General features: G+C 31.8%; 1 protein-coding gene across 1 annotated transcript; it reads right to left on the bottom strand.

The window, feature by feature from the left end:
* Positions 1 to 13,328: 13,328 nt before the first annotated feature.
* Positions 13,329 to 13,664, bottom strand: LOC149532523 (auxin-responsive protein SAUR71-like). The gene has a single exon (XM_089805728.1). It carries the CDS (start codon positions 13,662 to 13,664, stop codon positions 13,329 to 13,331), a length of 336 nt encoding a protein of 111 aa, XP_089661854.1.
* Positions 13,665 to 21,012: the final 7,348 nt, after the last annotated feature.

The following is a 21,012-nucleotide window of genomic DNA, read 5'->3' as shown; positions in this document are numbered from 1 at the left end:
GCACTATTTCCTGCTCAACCTACTTTGCTCAAAATGGATAATATTTATTTTGACCATCAAATTTAGATGATTTTCTTCATTAGTAGATAAGAACCCATCAGTCATGAGCATGAATGGTTCACTCAACACTTATTATATCTTGATAGTGCTCATAGGATGAAAGTTAATCCATATTAATAATACACTAAATTAAAGGCTATGTGATCAAGCTTTACTTGATGCACTGTATTCAAAACCTTAGCAAGTGTTTTGCCTTATAGTTATACCTTATATAGCTCCCTATCTTATTCCCTTATTTGTTTACATGAAGTGGAGTTTTTGCAATCTATCAACATAAATATGACATTTTATATGCATTCAACTATGTAATTTTAGAGTCAATCTTTACTAATCATATTTCGTGAGTAGTGTTTAATAATGTTACTATTCCAACAATGTTTTGTTATTTTGCATACAGATGAAATCAGAGAATGAAAATATCTCATTTAAAGACATGGGAACAATTATGGGAGAAAAGTGGAAGGTTTTGAGTGCAGAAGAGAAGAAACAATAAAATGATAAATATGAGGCTGAAAAGGAAGCATGCCTGCAAGTAGTTCTCCAAGTTGTCTAATCTTGTTTTTGCATAAGATCCTTAGAGGAATAGAGCTAACCTCTTAATGAATTTGAAGTTTGTTGGATAAAAGAAGTGCAAAAGTGAAGCACAGAAGCTTCTTCATGATGAACAACAACATAATTCAGTGTATAATAAATATAATATGCAAAATATGTTGGCTACTTTTCTTATTATCTAAAGACTACCTCATCAGGTGCCTTATGCCAGTAATTTGTCTGAATTTCCTTTGTTCTACAAAAGCAGTAGCAGAATGAGGAAGGCACACTGACCCTAACAGAACAAAGAAGTCCCCAACATCATTCCTATTTTCCAGGTTTGAGCTCTTTGATTGCCAATCAACTTCTTTTCTTAGTTGATTATCTTTCACTCATTAGCATTTAGTTTTCTAATTTAGATCTTATTTCTATTTTAACAGCAATGAAACAAGGGAAATGCTAGCAAATGAAAGGCCCAAAATCAACAACACAGCCAAAAATGCACTATTTTCTATTTAATGCAAGGCAATACAATTCCTCAGTATGTCTTTTATATAGTTCCTCATATTTTTATCTTTCAATAATTGGAAGATGTAGGTTGGGAAATATGGGATGATCATGCAGTAAATGTAATCGCATTTCCTTTTGATCTACCTTTCCTTTTTGGTTGAGATCATCTATGGTCCTAGATTTTGTGATCCCAAATCTTCCTTAATAATTTATTTTCTTCATATTTTCTAATATCTTACTTGTCTCTTCCATAATTTTTAAAGTTGATAATTTTAAATAACATTCAATAATGATATGATAGATTGCTACACTAATAAAAATGTCAAGTATGATTCTTCATCAATATTAATATACTATATTCATAAATGGATATTGTCTTATTTCTCTTTCATTTTTTAAAGATATTTATTTTTAAAGAAAACTCTAGATAGCCTAGAAGAACATAGAAAAAGAATTTTGTGACATTGATGACGATTTCAAGATCATACTTCATTACTATGGACCCTTGAAGAATTGATGGGCATGGAAGACAAGAAAGCAATATGAACAACAATAGCAAATTCAAAGATATATTTTAAATGAAAAGTCATGACAAAACATTATGTAATTTTGAATGATAATTTTTTTATATATCTAGGTTGTCATTATTCCCCCCTATGATGGAGGTCTTTCCATCAATATTTCTCCCTTTTTAACTATTGGGTTCATTCCTCCCTTCTTCTTCTTATTGGCTAGATTCCAATCATTTTATCCTTTTTCTTTATAAGTTTTATCTCCCTCGGTCCATATCACAATCTTTGATTTGCATCCATCAAGTTGGAAAAATAAGTGATCTCCTAGCTCTATAGGTTGGCCTAGCTCCTAATTAATCACCCACCGACCATAGGTTGAGTTCTAGATTGTTGTTTGACTTTTGTTTCTCTGGATTATTATCAAAAGCTATTACCTTTTTTATTTCTCCATCTTCCACCTGATTATTTTCCTTATCTTTCTAGTGGGAAACTCCCTCATCCCATTTATGTTTTCTAATGAGTTCCTTCTTCTTTTCTACTAAGTTCCTTCTTAAGTTAGCTTTATTTTCTTTAAAGGACTAATTTATGTATCAGCTTTATTTTCTTTAAAAGACCTATTTGTGTATATTTGTATAGTCTTCTCCTTCACTTAAGGATTTGAAACTTCCTTAGTTTTAGAGCATTCTACTTCATCCTTATTTAGGCTTTTGCTACCTTCTACTAGAGATTTTTCCTTCCAAACATTTTTGGGTTCTTTGATAATTTTGAGTTCTTTGACTAATCTGTCTCTAAAGTTTATAATTCGATTATTCATGGGGGAAATGCTTTGTCCAGAGGCCCAATTTTCTTTTAGATTAAGCAAGAAAATGAAAGTGATTTTTACTCAACAACTTCAAGCCATTTACCAAGTTTGGAGTGAAGAAATATGCTCGGAGGTAGATCAGTTTCTAGATAAAAATTAACATAATCTGGCATAGATACAATCCTAGATTTTTCTATAGAAAGGAGCTCCCCAAAATTAATTTTCCATGCCATTGAAAAGATATTCATTCCAATACTTTAGAGGAAGTCCAACAAGTCTAGCCTAGATAGAAATAAAGAAGAAATAAGATTCATATAGGCCCATGTTCATAGACCATTTTTGCAAGGTAATGGAGACCTTATCCATCATCGATGGATGGCTACAAAGAACATTAGATTGGTCCTCATCATTCAGAAAATCAAATGAGAAGAAACCTTTGGCTATTGCTGCAACCTCCACCCATCCCTTTCAATAACAATTTTTCTTAATGAAGCTTCTAACTACGTCAATATTCGGTTAAGAATGAACAAATTTTCCAACAAGAGTCAGAGCATTTGGACATGTGATGAGGCAATTTTAGGCCAGCTTCCTTTTCACCCCTTTGCTATAAATTAAGGGCACTATTATTGAGAAGGACACCTATTCCTAAAACAAAGATATAAGTCCTCCTATATGTTCATTTCTAAATCTACAACCTCCACCTTTATTTTTACAAAACTGATGATAATCTAACTTCAAAATTTTTGGCATATATTACTTTTGATCTTGATTTTCCAAACTTTTATAATTCTATATAAGATTAATCCCAAGATAAAAAAAATTAATAACTAGTGGGGAAGTTTTAATCAAATTTATTTTTCACCAATTTTCTAAAAAGTAAGGGTTCCTAATTTTTCTAAAATATTTTTATTAATATTTAATTAAAATTTTGCTCATGGAACCACCATCTTCCTTGAAAAATTATTTGCTTGAAAAAATAATACTTGAATTTATCATCTCACTATTAAATTCACCATCTCCTCCATCATTTTTTGATCTTGCAAAACTTTTGTAATCCCATAGAGAGATTAATCTAGCTCCAACAATATCTACTCCCGAATTCATGTCCAACTCCGGCAATCTCTAGTCTAACTTCTTTTTCACCACTTGCTAAAAAGTAAGGGCTCCTATAGTACTCTAGCTAGCTCCTAAGACTACAATTTCTATATATGAAGATCTTTGTTTTCCTTTTCAAATATGAAAAATACTTAAATTTACCATTTGGCTATTAGACAAGAGGTTCATTTGTGAATCTACATTTCCACTCTTTGTTAGTTTGGATGATTGTGGAAATGGCTGTAATAAATTCACCATCTCTCTAATCTCCTCCAGTAGTTGATCTTGATCTAGCAAACTTTTGTAACTACACTTTGAACAATTCTTGGTGTGTTTCTTAATTTCTTCAAGCGAGGTTAGTTTTTGTGTTTGTGGGTGTTTCAAATCTAGGAGATGTTTGCAATTAAATCTCAAATGGAGGTTTTGATCTCTCATCTTTGATTGGAGACATTTAATTTGTTTTTAGAAAATTTGCAGAGTGTCATAAGAGAAATGCAGAGGAGAGAGATATCAATCCATCTAGGGTTTTGATTTCATTTTTTCTGGCCAAGGTTTTGTTCATTACTACTACATGATTTTCTACGGTGATAGGAGCATCCAGATTCTTAGTTTGAATTGTCCTTCAGCAATAGAGGTAAGTTTACATGTTTTTTTCTTGTGAATCTTGAATTTTTTTGTTTGTGTTGAAACCCTAGAGTTGAGTTACGCATGATGGTATTTTGTAAATACTATGTGGGGGTGGTTTTGTGTGACGGGTGATGTTATAGAGTCTAGAAGAGTTAGCAAAGTTTATGCAGTAGGTTGATTAAGCAAATGGGGTGCTCATACATAGGAAAGCATCAATTAGTAATGGAGCATGATATACATGAACCAAAAATTGCTAAAGAGATTGCAGAGAAAAAGTGTGTTGAAAATGACCTAATGGGTGCCATGGCCAAGATTGAGTGGTCTATGATAGAATTAGGTATCAAAATAGAAAACAACCCTTTTATAGGCTCTAAAATATTGTCTATATCAAGAAAAGTGGATTTACCAAATGGTTCAACCAAAAGAGAGATGAACACTTGCCATAATCCGCTCCTAGTTTAAGTTTATTCTATTCAATACTAATCTCATTTTGTTTGCCCTTATTGAGATCGAAAACTCTGGAGAAAATTAGATGAAAGAAACACAAGAAAAAGATGGAGGAGCAAAAAATGGCAGAAAAATGTGATAAGTACCTTGATTCCTTGCCTCTTCCTCAATTCCTACCTCTACTCCTAAATTGCTTGTGTAGCTCCCATGCGTACTCCGTGTTAAAAAAAAAATGAAATAGGTTGAAACCCTTTTTCATTTTAACATGTTTAGCTCATGTTGGTCAAAATTTTGACCAACATGGGCATGGATTTTTTTTTTAAAGATATTTTTCCTTCCATATTTGGACCAATCTAAAACATTTTAATAGATGGTTGAAAATTTTGGTCTAAAAATAGGGTCAAATGTACTAGTGAAGGAGAGAAATTGAGTTAGCTAATGTGGGAGATTCCTAATTAGTTAGCAATCCTATATGCAAGAGCATTGAGCTGGAATTTGTAGACTTATGGTTTGAATGCAGTTGGGGATGTGTTTGAGGCACATTAGGGAACCTTGTCCTAAGTGTGCATAATGGTTGGAGTAGAGTTAGAATCTTTTTGGTGGTTGATGATAACATGTTCCTAATTTACTGGTAGACTTTGGAGATTGTATTCTTGAGCTTTAATCTGAGGCATTTGGCATGTACACTCTTGGATTTGGATTGAATGTGAACCTATGCCTAAGGTCACACTCTTATGTTTCCATATCAGTTAGTTATGCATTATAAACTTGGCTCTTATCCTAAGTATTTAGTTAGTTCATGTATTTAATGTTTGTTGCCAAGCTGACTTGTAGCTTAATTATTTATTAATGTAAGGTTTTATTTAATTTATCTTGCTAGGCTAACCTATGGTTTGGTTTAGTATAAGTAGGGGGTCTTGTCTTGTCATGAGACATCATTCAACATGGAGTTCAACATGGAGTATCTAAGAGGGGTGAAGTTTAGTAGAGCTAGTAGCTAAGTGTTGGCTTGGGAAACAAAAGGTTTCTTGGGGGTTTGGGAAACAAGTTTAGATCTTTCTTAACATTTCTACCAAATTGTGGGTCTAGGCTACCTAGTGGTGTTTGGATCTTGTGAGGTCTTGCAAAACTGTCATTTTAATTTCTTTGTATTTTGGCCATAACATGGAAGGCTTTACATCTAGGTATGTTGGATGAACATCTTATGATTCTATAATGAGAATTGTCATTATTGTGGATCTAAAGCTATGTGTTATTATTTATATTCCATTGTGTGGTTATTTTTTGGGGATTAGGACATCTCCTTTGGGTATTCTCCTACCTTGCATTTCACAAATCTCTTATAATCAATAATAGATGGATGGGGGCCAAGTGGATCGGAAGTTTCAAAAGTGATATATAGTTTATACTAATTAATGTATATGGACCAATTCCAAAAATTGAAAAGTATGTAGAATGGAACAAAATCAACAATTTTATGTAGGCCAATTCTACATAAAACTTTTTCCTAGGAGGAGACTTCAACGCTCTTGTAAATTTAGATGAAAAATATGGAGGTTCTCAAGCAGTAACATAGGTAATGTATGATTTCAAAGAGTGATTTGCAAGGAACAACCTAATAGACATTCCATCCTCCAATATAATATTCACATGGAATAATAGAAGTAAAGGTTTCTATTATATAGAAAAAATACTAGATAGATTCATATTTAACGGAGATTTAAGAGCGTTCAATTTCTCCTCCAATACTACTATGCTTCCTAATGTAGGTTCTGACCACTTTGTGGTAAGGTTAGAAATAGTAGAGCATCTAGGAACCCCTTTAAATGTGAGAAAATGTGGTTCTTAGATGACAATGAACAACATAAAGAAATTATGGCAAGAGGGTAACATCGAAGGGTAAAAATATTCCATTTTGTAGCTATGTTGAAAATGTTAAAAGAAAAAGAAAAAATGATGAAATGGAATAAATAACACTTTAATAATATATTTAAGGAAAAACTATACAATGAAGAAGAACTGAATAAAGGATAGAATGGATAATTATTATAAATATATTTGATAAAAAGAACTACTTACAAAATAAGAAAATATACTAGCCAACAAAGAAATATTAGTCGAATAGAACAAGTATTTATTGAATATTATACTAGCATTCTTAATAATTTCAAGAATTCTAACTTATAAGCCCAAAATAATATGAAAATCTCAATTCCCAAACTTCTCACAAGAGGACACAATAAGTACGTAAATAAGCAATTTACCCCAGAAGAAATCAAACAAGCCCTTTTTCATATGAACCCTAACAAATCTTCGAGTCCAAATGGCTTTTGTGCTTCCTTCTTTCAAAAATGTTGGGATATTATTAGATATGACTTATGGAAAGCTATCAAGGCCACAAGAAACTAGGGATCACTTCTATAAAAAATTAATAACACATTTCTAGCATTAATTCCCAAGAAAAACAATCATGAGGAACCTAGGGACTTTAGACTCATAACATTATGCAACATCATTTACAAAATTTTGTCTAAAGCTTTAGAAAATAGGATCAATTCTCTTACCTAAATTAGTTTTTTAATAAAAAATTGGATTCATACCCAATAGATCCATATTTGATGAAACAATCATCATCTAATAACTTATACATTCAACTCAAGTAAATAAGGAACCCTACATGCTTATGAAGTTAGACATTCATAAGGCTTACAAAGTCGATAGGAGATTTCTATGCAAAACCATGGAAGCTTTAGGTTTGTCTCATCAATGGATAAACCTAATTTCTAATTGTATATATAAACCCAAAATATTGTTTCTCATTAATGGTACACTAGAAGGCGTCCTTAGAATTTCTAGAGGAATCAAGGAGATCTAATTTCCCTCTTCTTCTTCATCATCATGGCTGAAGCATTTTGTAGAGCCATAAAAAAGTCTCATTTAGAAGAAAAAATTAGAGGAATCATAGTAAAAAAAGAAGTATCCAAAGTAACACATCAACAATTTGAAGATGACACAATTCTTCCAAAAGAAAGTGTGTTGGAAGAGACCCAAAACTTTAAACAACTAATTAAAACCTATATGGAAGCATCTAGATAGAAAGTATATGAATGGAAATTAGATATTTTTTCTCCAATACATAGCCTAAAATAGAAAGACATATTTGTAATTCCATGAGGTATAGGAAAGGCACTTTTCCCCTATAAATATCTGGGCATATAGTTAGAAAACGGAACTCAAGATAATAAAACTTGGAATCAAATAGTTGAACAATTAGATAAAAAATGGAAAGATGGAAAGGGAAATGGTTAACCAGAGTTAGAAGAACTACTATGATAAAAAGAAGTTTTATTTGCTATCCCCACATATCAAATGTCATGCCTCCCACTTCCCAAAGGATTTAAGAGAATTCTAAACAAAAACTTAATTTTTTTTTGGAAAGGCACAATTAAAAAAAAAAATCAAGATATGATCAAATGGGATAATATATGTAAACCTAAGGAATATGGTGGTTTAGGAATAAATAACTGGAGTTGGCAAAATGAGGCCCTAGGAGAAAGATTCATATGGAGACTATATCAAAAGCATGAAAGAAAATGGGAAAAAATATATATCACAAATATTTGAGCAATACTAATCCTTTATGTTTGCTTCAAACTATAAACCCACCTAAAGGCTACAAAATTTGTAATTTTATGATGCACTATCGACCATTAATATCTAATAATCTCACATGGGACATTGGTTAAGGTCATGATGTTCTATTTTGGGAAGAACACTGGGATGGACTTCCCCCACTGAACAACCAAAACCTTCCAATTCAGAAAAAACCTTAACTAATTTGTGGGGATAGGATGTCATTGATTAAAAAATAATAATTAATGAAGAACAATATGGAGGATGAAAGTCAAAATCTTTGGAACATACAAATCTTCCAATTCAGGAAAAACATATTTTTGAACAACTATTGAGACAAAGATCGACCAACCATAAAGATAGAAGGGATAGACTTATTTGTTGTGCCTTAAGGAATGGAATATATAGTGTTAAAAGGGGACACAAAATGATAATAAAATCACAAAATTTGGATAAGATAGACATTACCCTAAATCTGTACTAGGATTCTGCATGTCTCCTTAAGGTTGACATCTTTCTTTGGGAAACCTTATAAAAGATAAACCTTATAGTTAATAGATTTATCAAGATGGGCTTTGAGGGGCCATCTAGATGTCCTTAATCTGAAAATGAATCAGAGATGACCAAGCATTTGTTGTATCAATGCCCCTTTTCTAAAAAATATTGGCAATTGTTATGTCAGAAGTTAAAATGGAAAATAGTTTTTCCTAATAATTTATGGAACCTCCTCAATATTTGGCCTAAAAATGGGATCTCTAGGGTCTATGCAAATCCATGGAAAATATCTCTGTCTATACTCCTTTCAAAATATGGAAGGAAAGAAATAGAAGAATTTTTACTAATGTAAGGTTGGACATGAAATTTTCCCTTAGTAAAGTAGAAGCAAGCATGATAGAGGCAAAAAACAAATCTCTTATAAATTTACATTAAGAAGATGGTTGCTTCTCAGACTAGGATGTAGATATTCATAAAAATTGGTTTAACTTAATAAATCCACATATAATCAATGTTAAAGAAAGAAAACAAGCTAGGGCGGATTGTAACTGGGACCCTCCACCAACATGGTCACAAAAAATGAATTTTGATGAGGCCTTTATAGGTAATCTAGGTTCTACAAGGTTGTGATGTATCATACATTCAGATAAAGGCACATGGTTAATCAAACGAGCCAAATTCCTAGGAGAGACTCCAAATAGTTTAGCAAAACTAGAAGCCCTAATTGAAGGATTACATCTAAGCTTGGAGTTGGGTATCAACAAGTTTTTCATTGAAGAAAACAAAATAGAAGAAAATAGAATAAAACATATTTATCAAGGGAATAAAGAAGAAGATTCTTTAGCTAATATAGATGTAGATGGTGAGAATATCCCCTTAAAGAACTCCTAGCCCAATTTATCCCAAACACTCTTTCTATGATTGTAGTAATAAATATTATTATATAACACTATAATTTTTAATTGTTTTTCAATCTAGGTAAGACTGGTAACCTCGTTATCATTGACCATCATTCCCTATTCCTCATTATTTCCTCATTCTATTCACCTTTCCCCTTCCTGGTGGAACTTGTAGACCTTTGGACCTAGTTTTGCTTCCATAGCTCCCTTGTGGTCTTCAGTTTTTGTCTTTTGTTCTCTTCCCTCTTATATTCTCATGTATGTTTCTTTTTTTGGGGAGCCTTTCTTTGGTCGTGTATTTTTGGCTCCTCATTTTCTAGGCTTCCTCCTTCCCCCTCGATTTGTGCCATGGTTTTCTTTTCTTGGGCTTGGTTTGTCTCTTTTCAACCTTTTCTTAGGGCCTTTTCCCTTAGGTTTCTATTTTATATTCTTTATCATTGTTAGGATTTTCTATCCTAACTCTCTCTATGTTTTCCTTTGGCCTTTTCCTTCCTTTCTCCATTTTTCCTCCCTTTTTTCTTGTTTTTTGATATTTTGTCTTGCTTTGTTGGTTTTGGAGTGTTTCCTATGAGTGATTATTCTCTAGATCTTGTGTCTTTGTTTTCTATATCTGAGTAATCACTTTCTCTCTTTTAGGTATATTTTCTTCTTTGTTCAAGCATCCTCAGTTTCTTTGCCTCTAAGGTGGTTTGATTGATTATTTCCTCTATTTTCTTTTGGGGTATGTTTTGTCCTTAAATTTATATTTTTCCTCCCTTTCCTATCTTATTATCATTTTTGTGTTGCTCTCATATCCTAGCCTCATTAATAGTTTGTATCATTATTATCAAAGATTAAGATAGCCTATGTGATGGTAGGGCATTGGTTCTTTTGCATATCATGATATTGACTACATTAATGGGAAATCTTGTAATGATATCATCAACTAATAATTTCATCCTCTACCTTCTACTAGCTTTTACTAGAAGCTTCAAGCATTTTTGAGTAGTTTCAGAAGGGGTTTAAAATTGGCATATAGTTTAGCTTACGATTGCGTGTGCTTTGAATCTTGATCCTGGTGTTGAGCTTGCATGGAATCCTTAATTTGAGGACAATGGATTTTAGCAATTCCATTAAACTGGAAAGATGGAATTGCATGCTTAGGGTAGTAGATTGCATGACTAGACTAGATGTTATTTAAGCATTGGGAGAAAAACACTTAAATTATGAATGTACCTAGAGAACTAAAAGTCTAGTTATAGGGATTTTCATAGCATGTTTAGATAGAGAGAATGTCAACCATTGGGAAATTATTAGGTTATGTACCAAAATCTTTAAGAATACATGGCTAGATGGATTATGCAATGTAGTCAATAGCATCAATCATAGGCTAGATATTCCATATCTGGAAGTCTATATGGATTGGCCTCTAGAAAGTCTTCTTGACATTAGGGTAATTCGATGACCCATTTTATATAGCAAGGACCCAACTCAAGTATGAACAAAATGGAAATTTCTTAGACATCATACATTAAGGAAGAAATTAAGCTTGAAAAAACAAGTCAATTTTGACTATTTAACACTTTTAGCATAGGAATCAAGCCTTAGTGTGTGATGTTTAAGCCATCCTAAAATTTCTCTTTTTCTCCTCCACTAAAGGGGTATATTTTTGAACATCAACCAGAATGTTTTTAATTACCTGGGGAATTTTGTTTATCAGTCGTGCCTAGATGTGGATTAGTGATGTGAACAAACTTACCTTTATCTATCAAATGAGAGGGCACTAACAATCAAGCAAAAGGGCATGACGCTTGTGATAATTTGAAGGATTCAAAAGGAGATATGATAGTGGTTCACTTTCTAGATTAATTCTTCTCCCTTCAAGTTTTGATTGGTATAATTTTTGGGAGTTCTTAACTTTATCAAGTATTTAATTACAATTAGGTATACTAGTGATGTACAACTCACATGTTTTTGTTTTTGTATAGTTATTTATATAAGGTCCAGTGTAGTAATATTCATAAGTACTCTTATGTCTTTAGATAGTTTTAGGTGTGGGTAGGGTGCCCTAATTTTGACCTGACTTAGTATATGTACAAAATAGATAATAGTCTAGGACAATGTCAGATAATAAGTAGAAACTCTATGTCAATATTTTACATCAATTTAAAATCATGCATTGATAAATAAAAATGGTTTATAACAATATGCTCTTAACAAAGTAGCAAATTTTTGAATAATTGGCCTTATTGGATACTAGTGAGAGATTAAGGAAAAATAAAAAGTAGTTAGAAATGGTTCATAGGTTGTCAAAAAGTGATTTTCTAGTTTCAAATTCTAAATTGATATTTCACATAATGCTAATAATTCTCAGGTGAAAAAGAAGACCATCCTTGCTACTAGGCACACAAGGAAGAGAGCTATTTTGCAAGTCAGTTAGTCTTGGCTATGTGGCTTAGGAGTGAGAACAAGGATGTCAATCTTTGATCAGTGCTATTAGAAAGGTGGTTATTGGATTTTTTAAACCTTATTTTATGATTAGTTTAAGTTGACATCTGGGTCATGTTTGGTTTTAGTTTATTTTATCTTTTCAATATGATGATCCTTTTTTTATTTGTAATATTTTGAGTTTCTGGTCCTTGTAAACTCAATTTTCCTTTAATTTTTTTCGGAATCTATGCATGGAGTCTTTAAACATAAAATTTGGAATTCTTTCAAAGCTCTATGAGGGGAAAATGGCATTGGAAAATATTTTATCTGATTTGACCTAGTTTTGGCAAGGTAAACAAAATAAAACAAAGATGGAGAAGGAGATAGAAAATGGTAGAAACCCCTATCATTGCTAGATTTTATTCAAAATAAACATCTACTAAGGGCATCTAAATGGAATTCTAACTTTTTCTTCTCATCCTTGCCATACAATTTCGCACAATGCATGTGTAGCTTTAAAAAAATGGTTACCCTATAGATGTTAAATAAGATAGCCTTGTGCAAATATATTGAATATCAAATGAGGGCTTGTATGATAAGAGGGGGTGTTGAATAGTAGATTCTTAAGAAATGAGAGCTTTTTATTGATAATTCATCATAAGATAATTGTACTTGCAATTGACCTATAACATATTTATAATTAGATTATACTTCATGAGATAAACCAATAACTTGATGGTTAAATCACATTAGAATAGTTGAAATGAAATTATGAGGTTTGCTTCTCCATTTGATTGTGTTAGTTATTATAATATTTCTAATCAATCTTTGTGACCCACCATTAAAATGAATTAGTACTAATAAAATAATAATCAGTGTAAGTTCATGCTCGTTATAATCATAGAACTAATTCATCCTTAATAATAGATGAGAGAAGTTAATACAAAAACTACAACAAAAGAAAAATATAATCAGTCATCATAATTTCATAATGTATAGAATTGATACATTTATTTTGTTCTACTCATATTTGCCATACAATTTTGCACCGTGCTTGTGGAACTTAAAACTAACACCCCTTCCTAGAATACAATCTAATAGTAAATAATAATAGAAGAATATAGAAGTTGATGCAAAAACTACAACAAAGGCTAAATTAGAAACAGTCATCATAATTTCATAATATATACAATTGATGCATTTAATTTGTTAAAATAAAATTCAATTAATAATGACCCAGTTAACAATCTACAATCATTTTGAACTGTGATCTGACAGTTAATATTAAGAATCTGCAACAAAAATGAATTAGAAGTGATGAGACTGAAGGAGAGATAGCACAAGCCGAAAGCTATGAACGTCGCAGGGAATGTTGAGCACACCCATTTGCTCAAACCCATACTCTTCTGCAGACATGGCCAGAAGAGAGCATATCATCGGATGCTTCAAATAATGCAATGGAACATAAAAATGTTCTCTCTCTTTCCCAACATACACTGAAAAACAACCTTTGGGAATCACATTATTTTCTTCAATATCTCGCTCCCTTTCAGTACTGCCCAGCAAAGCATATGTTCTGCTGCTTTGTGCATCCATTTTAAGAGAGCCCAATAACTTGAATGCCTTCCTTCTAAAGCTCCCCATCATGTTTAATGTGCTCTAGACCTTAGCTCTCATGAGCTCTTTTATAAAGGGAGTTTTAGGATTATTTATTTGATGTGTACTCAGTAAACATTGGTTGCTCGTGGACTTGGCATAGGCTATTTGGAAAACGAAGCGTAAGAGCTTGTTTAAGCATGATTTAAATGACAGGTTGACTTTTATGTTTTCAAGATACGCGGGCTTCAGACTTTTATGTTTAATAATATAAACACGCGGCATGTAGACCTTTTTCATCTGAGCAGCCGGCTTAAGGAACTCTATAAAACAGTTTGTTTTCAATGCTGAAAATTAACTCTCTTTAATATGTAAGAAAAATATTGCTAATTTTCTGACATAGAGAAAGTTATGCTTTCATATTTAATATAAATGGAGTTTAATGGTCAACATATTTCAGTTTAATGGTCAATATGGGTCCAGAAAATTATGTTAGAAAAAAATAAGTCAATTTTGATTATTTAACATTTTAGTGTTAGAACATGAAAATTAAATCCATCTTCTTAAAATGATATTTTCTTTCTTCTATATTGCTTGTCAACTTTGACTAATTCTTATTTAATAAATAATATGTTTGATTCTATAATTTATTATTACAGTTGACATATCACTTTCTGAGTTCAGCTCTTCATTGTTTATGCCTTCAGAGTTTGTGTGTATTCCTAACAGTTGTAAGTCATTTCAAACAAAATAAAAGTTTGTGTGTATATTAATGGTTCTAACATTCTCTTTCGAAAGGTTTTCTTTTTGGCCGCACATTCTTGGAATGATTTGCTACTCTGAAGTGAATTTTTGGGTTGGAATTCGACTTGCTTTGAAACATTTTCACATTGATAATATTTGTGTTTTTAGGGCAGAATAAAGTTTTAAATATGGTTCTTGTTTCTCTTCTCATAATTTCTTGGTTTTAAATTACAAAGAGAAGAGACGTTCAAAATAGAACAAATGTTCCTCAAAATTATGATGAAGTTATGATGATGTTGATTTTTATTTTTTAGCAGTATATGTGGTTTAGTTTGATAATTTATTATGATAGTTTTGTAATGCAATATTTATGATATAGTTTGATAGAAAAAATTTGATACTCATATTCGTTTGAGCAATTTCTTATGGCTTTGAATAAATATGTTTCTTTATGATAGTTAATTATTTGTATTTTAAGTTTTATTAAAAGTTATATTTTTCATTTATATTAAAGGAATTATAAATAGATTTTGTGTTCTAGTTATTATTATATTATATTTAAAATATTTTTAATATTATTTTACTGTACTTATACATTTAACATTTTTGAGGAGAGATTATTTAAATAATCTATTTAAATTATCTTCTTATAATTTTTAAATCATTGTTTGATCCTTTTTTTTTTAAAAAATTATGCAATCAATTTATTTTACTTTGTCACAAGTGAGAGATCAATTTATGTGGAGTAGTTCATTGACAAGCTACACCATTATTTTCTTTCGAAATGGCCCACGAAGATACCATCATATTAAGGGTGACTATGAAAGAATTCATACATCTCGCAATGCGTGATGAAAGAGGTTTGCTCGAACGTTGTACTTGGCAATTGCCTTATAATCATGTATGGCAAGGATCAGGGACAAGAAAAACATAGATTGGCCAATTTCCTCTATTGTTCAAGCCCAAGCCACAGTAGGAGCTATAAAATGATATCAAAAGATTTTTATAAATAATGGCCCTTGTAAAAGTTTCTAAAAATAAACTTGTCATGTTAGATCAACTGCTAGTATGCACTAAGTGTTTAATGAGCTTGTCTAATGGGAATTTAGATGCAATTTTAGTGAAGACATATTAGATGTCGAGGCATGCAAATTGTCAAAATTACATCAAAAGTATGTGGATATGCGTATGGATATGATGTAAGAATTATTGGTGAATGAATAGTTCTTCATGTCATATGGTAGAATTGATATAAGCACCAAGAAGAAGTGTGAAACTTGATAGAGAGTAATCCCAACAAAGTTAACGATTGGTCATTCCTCTCAAAATGTATATGTTTCATGTAATTAGTGACTTCTAACATTTTGGGGTTACTTTTGTAGAGATTAATTAACTTCTCCTAAAATATGTAAAATGGAGTTAGTTACTAATCCAAAGAAGGTAAGTAATTTGTGAAACTTATAATTACAAGGCTTTTTGTCAAGTAAAAGAGGAGGAGAATTTTTACAAAGGGGAAATGTTGGCAAAATTTTCAGTGAACATTAATTAACTCTTTATTCCACATTATGTTTAACAATTTTGAGTTTGTATATTATTAGAGTTAATAAAGAGTACATTTGTTCGTATGTCCAAATGTCCTCCTAAGTTATAGTCACTAATTTCTAGTATGTTAAGTTGGTCCAGTTCTTTTATACATTTATGTGTCATAAATATTCTATGTAATCAGTGCAGTGAAATACGTTCATGTCTTTCTATCTTGATGTGAATTAGGATGGTATATTTTTTCATATGTCAGGGTCTCCTATTCATTATTTGTCATCTACTCATGTTGTGCTAAATATCCCTTTTGTAATCATTATTCATCCTAAAATTACATTTGGTACTCATTTACATTTTATGATTTCTCCTTTATGTATTTTTTTGGTTAAAAGTACAACTAAAATTACATATACACCCATTATATGAGAGAGTTGTCCCTCTTAAATGTAGAGGAAGATTGTAATCTAATGGTGATTAGTTGTGAGTCTTGCAATATTTGCAACTGTTAGAATATTTGTCACTACCCATAGGGAGAATAGGGTCAGTTTTACAAAAGCACTTGCAATGGAAAATTTGTTTAGCAATAGATTTTTGGTTACTCTATTGGGGATCAAACAAGAAATATTCATCAGTTGCTTGTGATGAAACAAGATGGTGTTTTCGCATGAGAATGTGTTTCCATTTCTCCGCTTGAATCTTAGTTTCTAGGATACATAAGAAGACATTATTTCAAATTTGAACACTCTATCCTGGAGGTGTAGATGAAACATTCACCAATATCATTGAGTGAATCAAGTTCTATAAAAGGAAGAAGAATTCGGGGAAATCTTGCAAAGAACTCCTATCGGTCAAAACATTGTGGTAGTTGAAAGAATAGTTGTTATTCCAAGATGGAACATGCAAAATCTTGGTCACATCCAAGGTCAAGTGAACAATAATAAGTAATCTAGTTGATAAAAGGTACCTTCCCTAGAATGAAGGTTGGCGACTCTAGTTAAAAAAATTAACATCGACGAGCCTATTTTAAAGTGTGAATTTAGAATCATGGTTTGGTACAAAGGAAAGGCTAGAAGTGATAGTGATATTAATAGTGATGACAAGTACTTTACATGCCAAAAGAAGAAGGCTCCTGATGAACCCATATAGGTTTATTTCTTGAAGATTTTTTATGGTGGCTTGCGACTTGATCTAGAAAAGATCCATCAATCTTTTCTTTGAACTCTACAAAAGATAGATGAAGAAGATGGTAAAGATAATCGGTTTTTCTTTCAAAAACCAAAATCATTGTAAAAAATAAGTTCTACATGTGAATATACAGAAGACTCTATTCAAAAGTATGACTCTTTTGAATTAAGCTTGGATAATGGTGATCAAGAAATTAGTCCAACTCCTGCACCTATTGCCCAATAGAATCATACATCCAATGATCCTGATCAAGTTAATTTTTTAAAAAATCTTCATTTGGACAGTGGGTTAATTGATCTTTCCCTTGAAGTTATTTGGGTAGTGAGTCCAATTGTCTTCCACAACTTCTAACAAGGATTCAAAGTCTCCTAATAGGGACTGATATGTACTAAATGTTGTTATTGACTCCTAATAGGGTCCATCCTCTAACGAGGAATATTTATATAAGTACATCATTTTGTGGGTACCATTCCCATTGAGGTTTTCCCTCTAATCAGGGCTTTCCTTCTGAGAAAGGTTGAGTTATTTGGTATGTAAAAGAAGCATTAAGACCAAGTAAGACATTGATACTATAGTGTATTATTTATCTACTTAAAGTCTGAAATAAAATATTACTCAAGTTAAGACTAGAAGAAGATCAAGTATGAAAAATGTCCATCGAGCCTTGCTGAGAAGTCAGTGTAAGCTAAGCAGAATTCAGTGGAAGCGAAGTGAGAAAAAAGTGGTGCCAAGAAAAGAATAAAAATAGTGCAAGCCGAGTGATTGTTGATATATGCTGAGTAAAGTTTAGTTGATGTTGAGCATCAGTAAACTTTAAAGTTCGTCGAGTAAACTAGTGTTGGCTGAGTGGAAGAATAGTATATAAGATGAGTGACAACATATTGATGTTGAGTGCCAGTAAATGTGTTAAATATAAGATTTGATGAATCTAAACTGACTATTTTATTTTATTAAATTTTGTGAAGTGTGTGGAAGATGACTATGATGAGCTAGTGGCACAGAATTCAAGGTAAACCATTTTGTGGTGAATTCAAGGAAGATTGTAGAAGATGTTTCTAGAGGAACCAAATGGAAAAGTAGTTAGATTCATTGCATCCTACGTAACCCTAAAATGGATGATTATGGTTAATCGACAAAAGATCTTAATTCTTTATTTATAGAGATGGCTAGTTAGAAGCAAACATTGTCATGTGCAAGAACCTAATGAAGACAAGGAATCTAGGGTGTTGCTTCATTCAGTGGCCAAACATAAGATCTTAAGTTGCAAGAACGCTTAAGAGTATGAATGCTTAAGAGTATGAATGCTTGAAGAGTGAACAAGCTATCAGAGCTTAAGTGCATGAGAGCCAAGCAGAATGGAGGACTAAAACAAAGATTTGTAATATGCAAGTGAGCTATAATTTATTATCAGATCAAGCCTTACTATTAATTTGTAATCATTGTCTTAGTCTAGGGTAAATCCTTTGGATTAAGGTTGACCTAATACTCATTTTTAAATCCTTTAACTCGGCAACATTCTAATGGAATGGTCTAAATTCCTCTAACAAGGCTTACTACTAATAGGGTGATTGAAATCATTTAACCAGGTCACATTTAATAGTGTGTATTGTAACCTTTAATAGGGTTGACCTTTCATAGGGCATAACTTTAGAAGAGTGAGAATTAATAGCATGTTATTGATTGTTTTTCCCAAATTGGATTTCCATGTAAAATCCTTGTGTCAAATGTATTATTGAATATGTTATTATTTCATGTTTATATTTTTACAGAGTTGTTTTGACCTAGGATAGTAACCTATAAAGTTTAAGTATTTTATGATCTAATGGATGCATGCATAATAAAGTTTTATGGTTATGGGTCTACTAAGCATTGAAAATTCTTATTTGTACATTTGGACCTTGGATAACTGATTCACTGCCCACCCCCTCTCTATTATTCCATAGAATTTCAACAATGGGTATCAGAGTGCCATATTGCTTAAAATAACTAATTTGAAGGTACTAGAAGAAAAATATCAAGATGTCTAAAAGAGAGGTACCCAAGCTCAATAAGGAGAAATTCTCTACATGGAAAATTTTGATGAAGCTAAATCTAGGAGGTCTTGGAGACCATGCACAATCTACCATCTCCATTGAGCATGTCAACCTTGTTGGAGCCCTAACAGCTAATGATCTAAAAAAGAAGAAAGAATAAAATTAGGCAATGTTGGAGATTGCCTCTACCCTAAGTTATTCTAAGTTTGATGACATCAAGGGTTGTGATGCTACAAAGAAGATGTGGGATGTTGTTTACACTATTTATGGAAGAGACACAAATGTTTTGAGAGCCAAATTTGAAAGTCTTAGAGGTAAGTTGATGATATGAGGATGCAAGAAGGTGAGAACATTTCTCAATACTGCTCTAAAATAAAATGTGTTGTTAATGCTATAAAAAGGAGATAATGGTAAGATTCATGATGAGACTGTATTAAGAAAAGTATTGAGAACATTATTTCCCATCTATACTATTAGAGTTTCTTCCATACAAGAATTAAGATGTATACTAGGTTCTAATCTTACTCTTGAAGATCTGGTAGGTAGGCTCACTATCTTTGAACACTCTAATTTTGATAATTTTAAATCTGAAAATGTTGAATCTTCTTTCAAAGCTAAATTGTCATTAATGGAATCTAAATAGAAGAAGAAAAAGTCAAATATGTTTCTAGTGACAGTGATACATATGAGGAATATATAGAACAACTTGAAGCACTACTAGTAAGGATATTTCATAGAGGAAAGGTAAATTCAAAGGTAAGTTACTTATCATGTGTTTTAATTGCAATGAGGTTGGTCATATTGCTTCTAGATGTCTACAGAAGAAGAACAATAGAAGTGGAGACAATTATAGAAGTAAAAGAGATGAGGACATCAAAGATTACAAAGATAAAGGAAAAAATTCTTGCTACATTACAGAAGAGGAAACCAAAGATGGATTTGACAAAAATGATGATGAAGTGGTATATGTTGCAATAAAGGATGATTCTGATGAGGATGAGGCAACTTCGCTAGTGTCTTATGTGAACAAGAGTGACAGATGTATCATTGATAGTGGGTGTTCACATCACATAGCTGGAGATAAAATTAATTTCATTACCCTAAATTATTATGATGGAAATAGTGTAAGGTTTGGTAATGATGCACTTTGTCTAATAAAAGGTAAATGATCTATCAAATTCATAGAAAATATCATGTCTAACAATGCTTATTATGTTAAAGGACTAAACTATAATTTGTTGAGTGTGTTACAACTGAATAGTTTAGGTTGCAAAGTTAAGTTTGAGAACAAGATATCAAAGATCTATGGCATTGATGGGAAACTAATTGGGAAAGGTGGACAGATTAGAGGGAATCTATTTTATCTTGATATGAATGATGCTACTTGTCTTGTTGTAGAATTTGATGATGTGTGGTAATGGCACAAGAGGTTATGTCATGTTAACTTTGATAACTTAGTGAGTATCAATAACATGAAAAGAGTGAGAGGTTTTCCTAAACTGAAGAAACTTAACAATATAATTTGCAAAAAATGTTAGTTAGGCAAAATGACAAAATCTAGTTTTAAGAGTAAGACTTACACCTCTAAAGAAATTCTTGAGATTATTCATACTAACTTGTGTGGATCAATTAATGTGCAAAGCTACAAGGGTGACAAGTGCATTGTCTTATTTGTTGATGATTATTCTAGGATGATGATAGTTATGTTTCTGAAACAAAAATCTTATGCTTTCCAAATGCTTAAGTGGTACTTAGCTAGAGTTGAAAAGGAGACATGAAAAAGCTTAAAATGTCTAAGTTCTAATAGCTTGGTGGAGAATTTACATCAAATGAGTTTGAGATGTTCTGTAATGACAAAGGAATCACAAGACAAACATCTACACCTAGAACCCCTC

This window comes from Cupressus sempervirens, chromosome 10, assembly GCF_028749045.1.
Source record: "Cupressus sempervirens isolate cs-2001-9-10 chromosome 10, ASM2874904v1, whole genome shotgun sequence".
NCBI lineage: Eukaryota > Viridiplantae > Streptophyta > Pinopsida > Cupressales > Cupressaceae > Cupressus > Cupressus sempervirens.
Note: the sequence above shows the minus strand (reverse complement) of the source record. Positions and strands in the feature narration are given on the sequence as shown.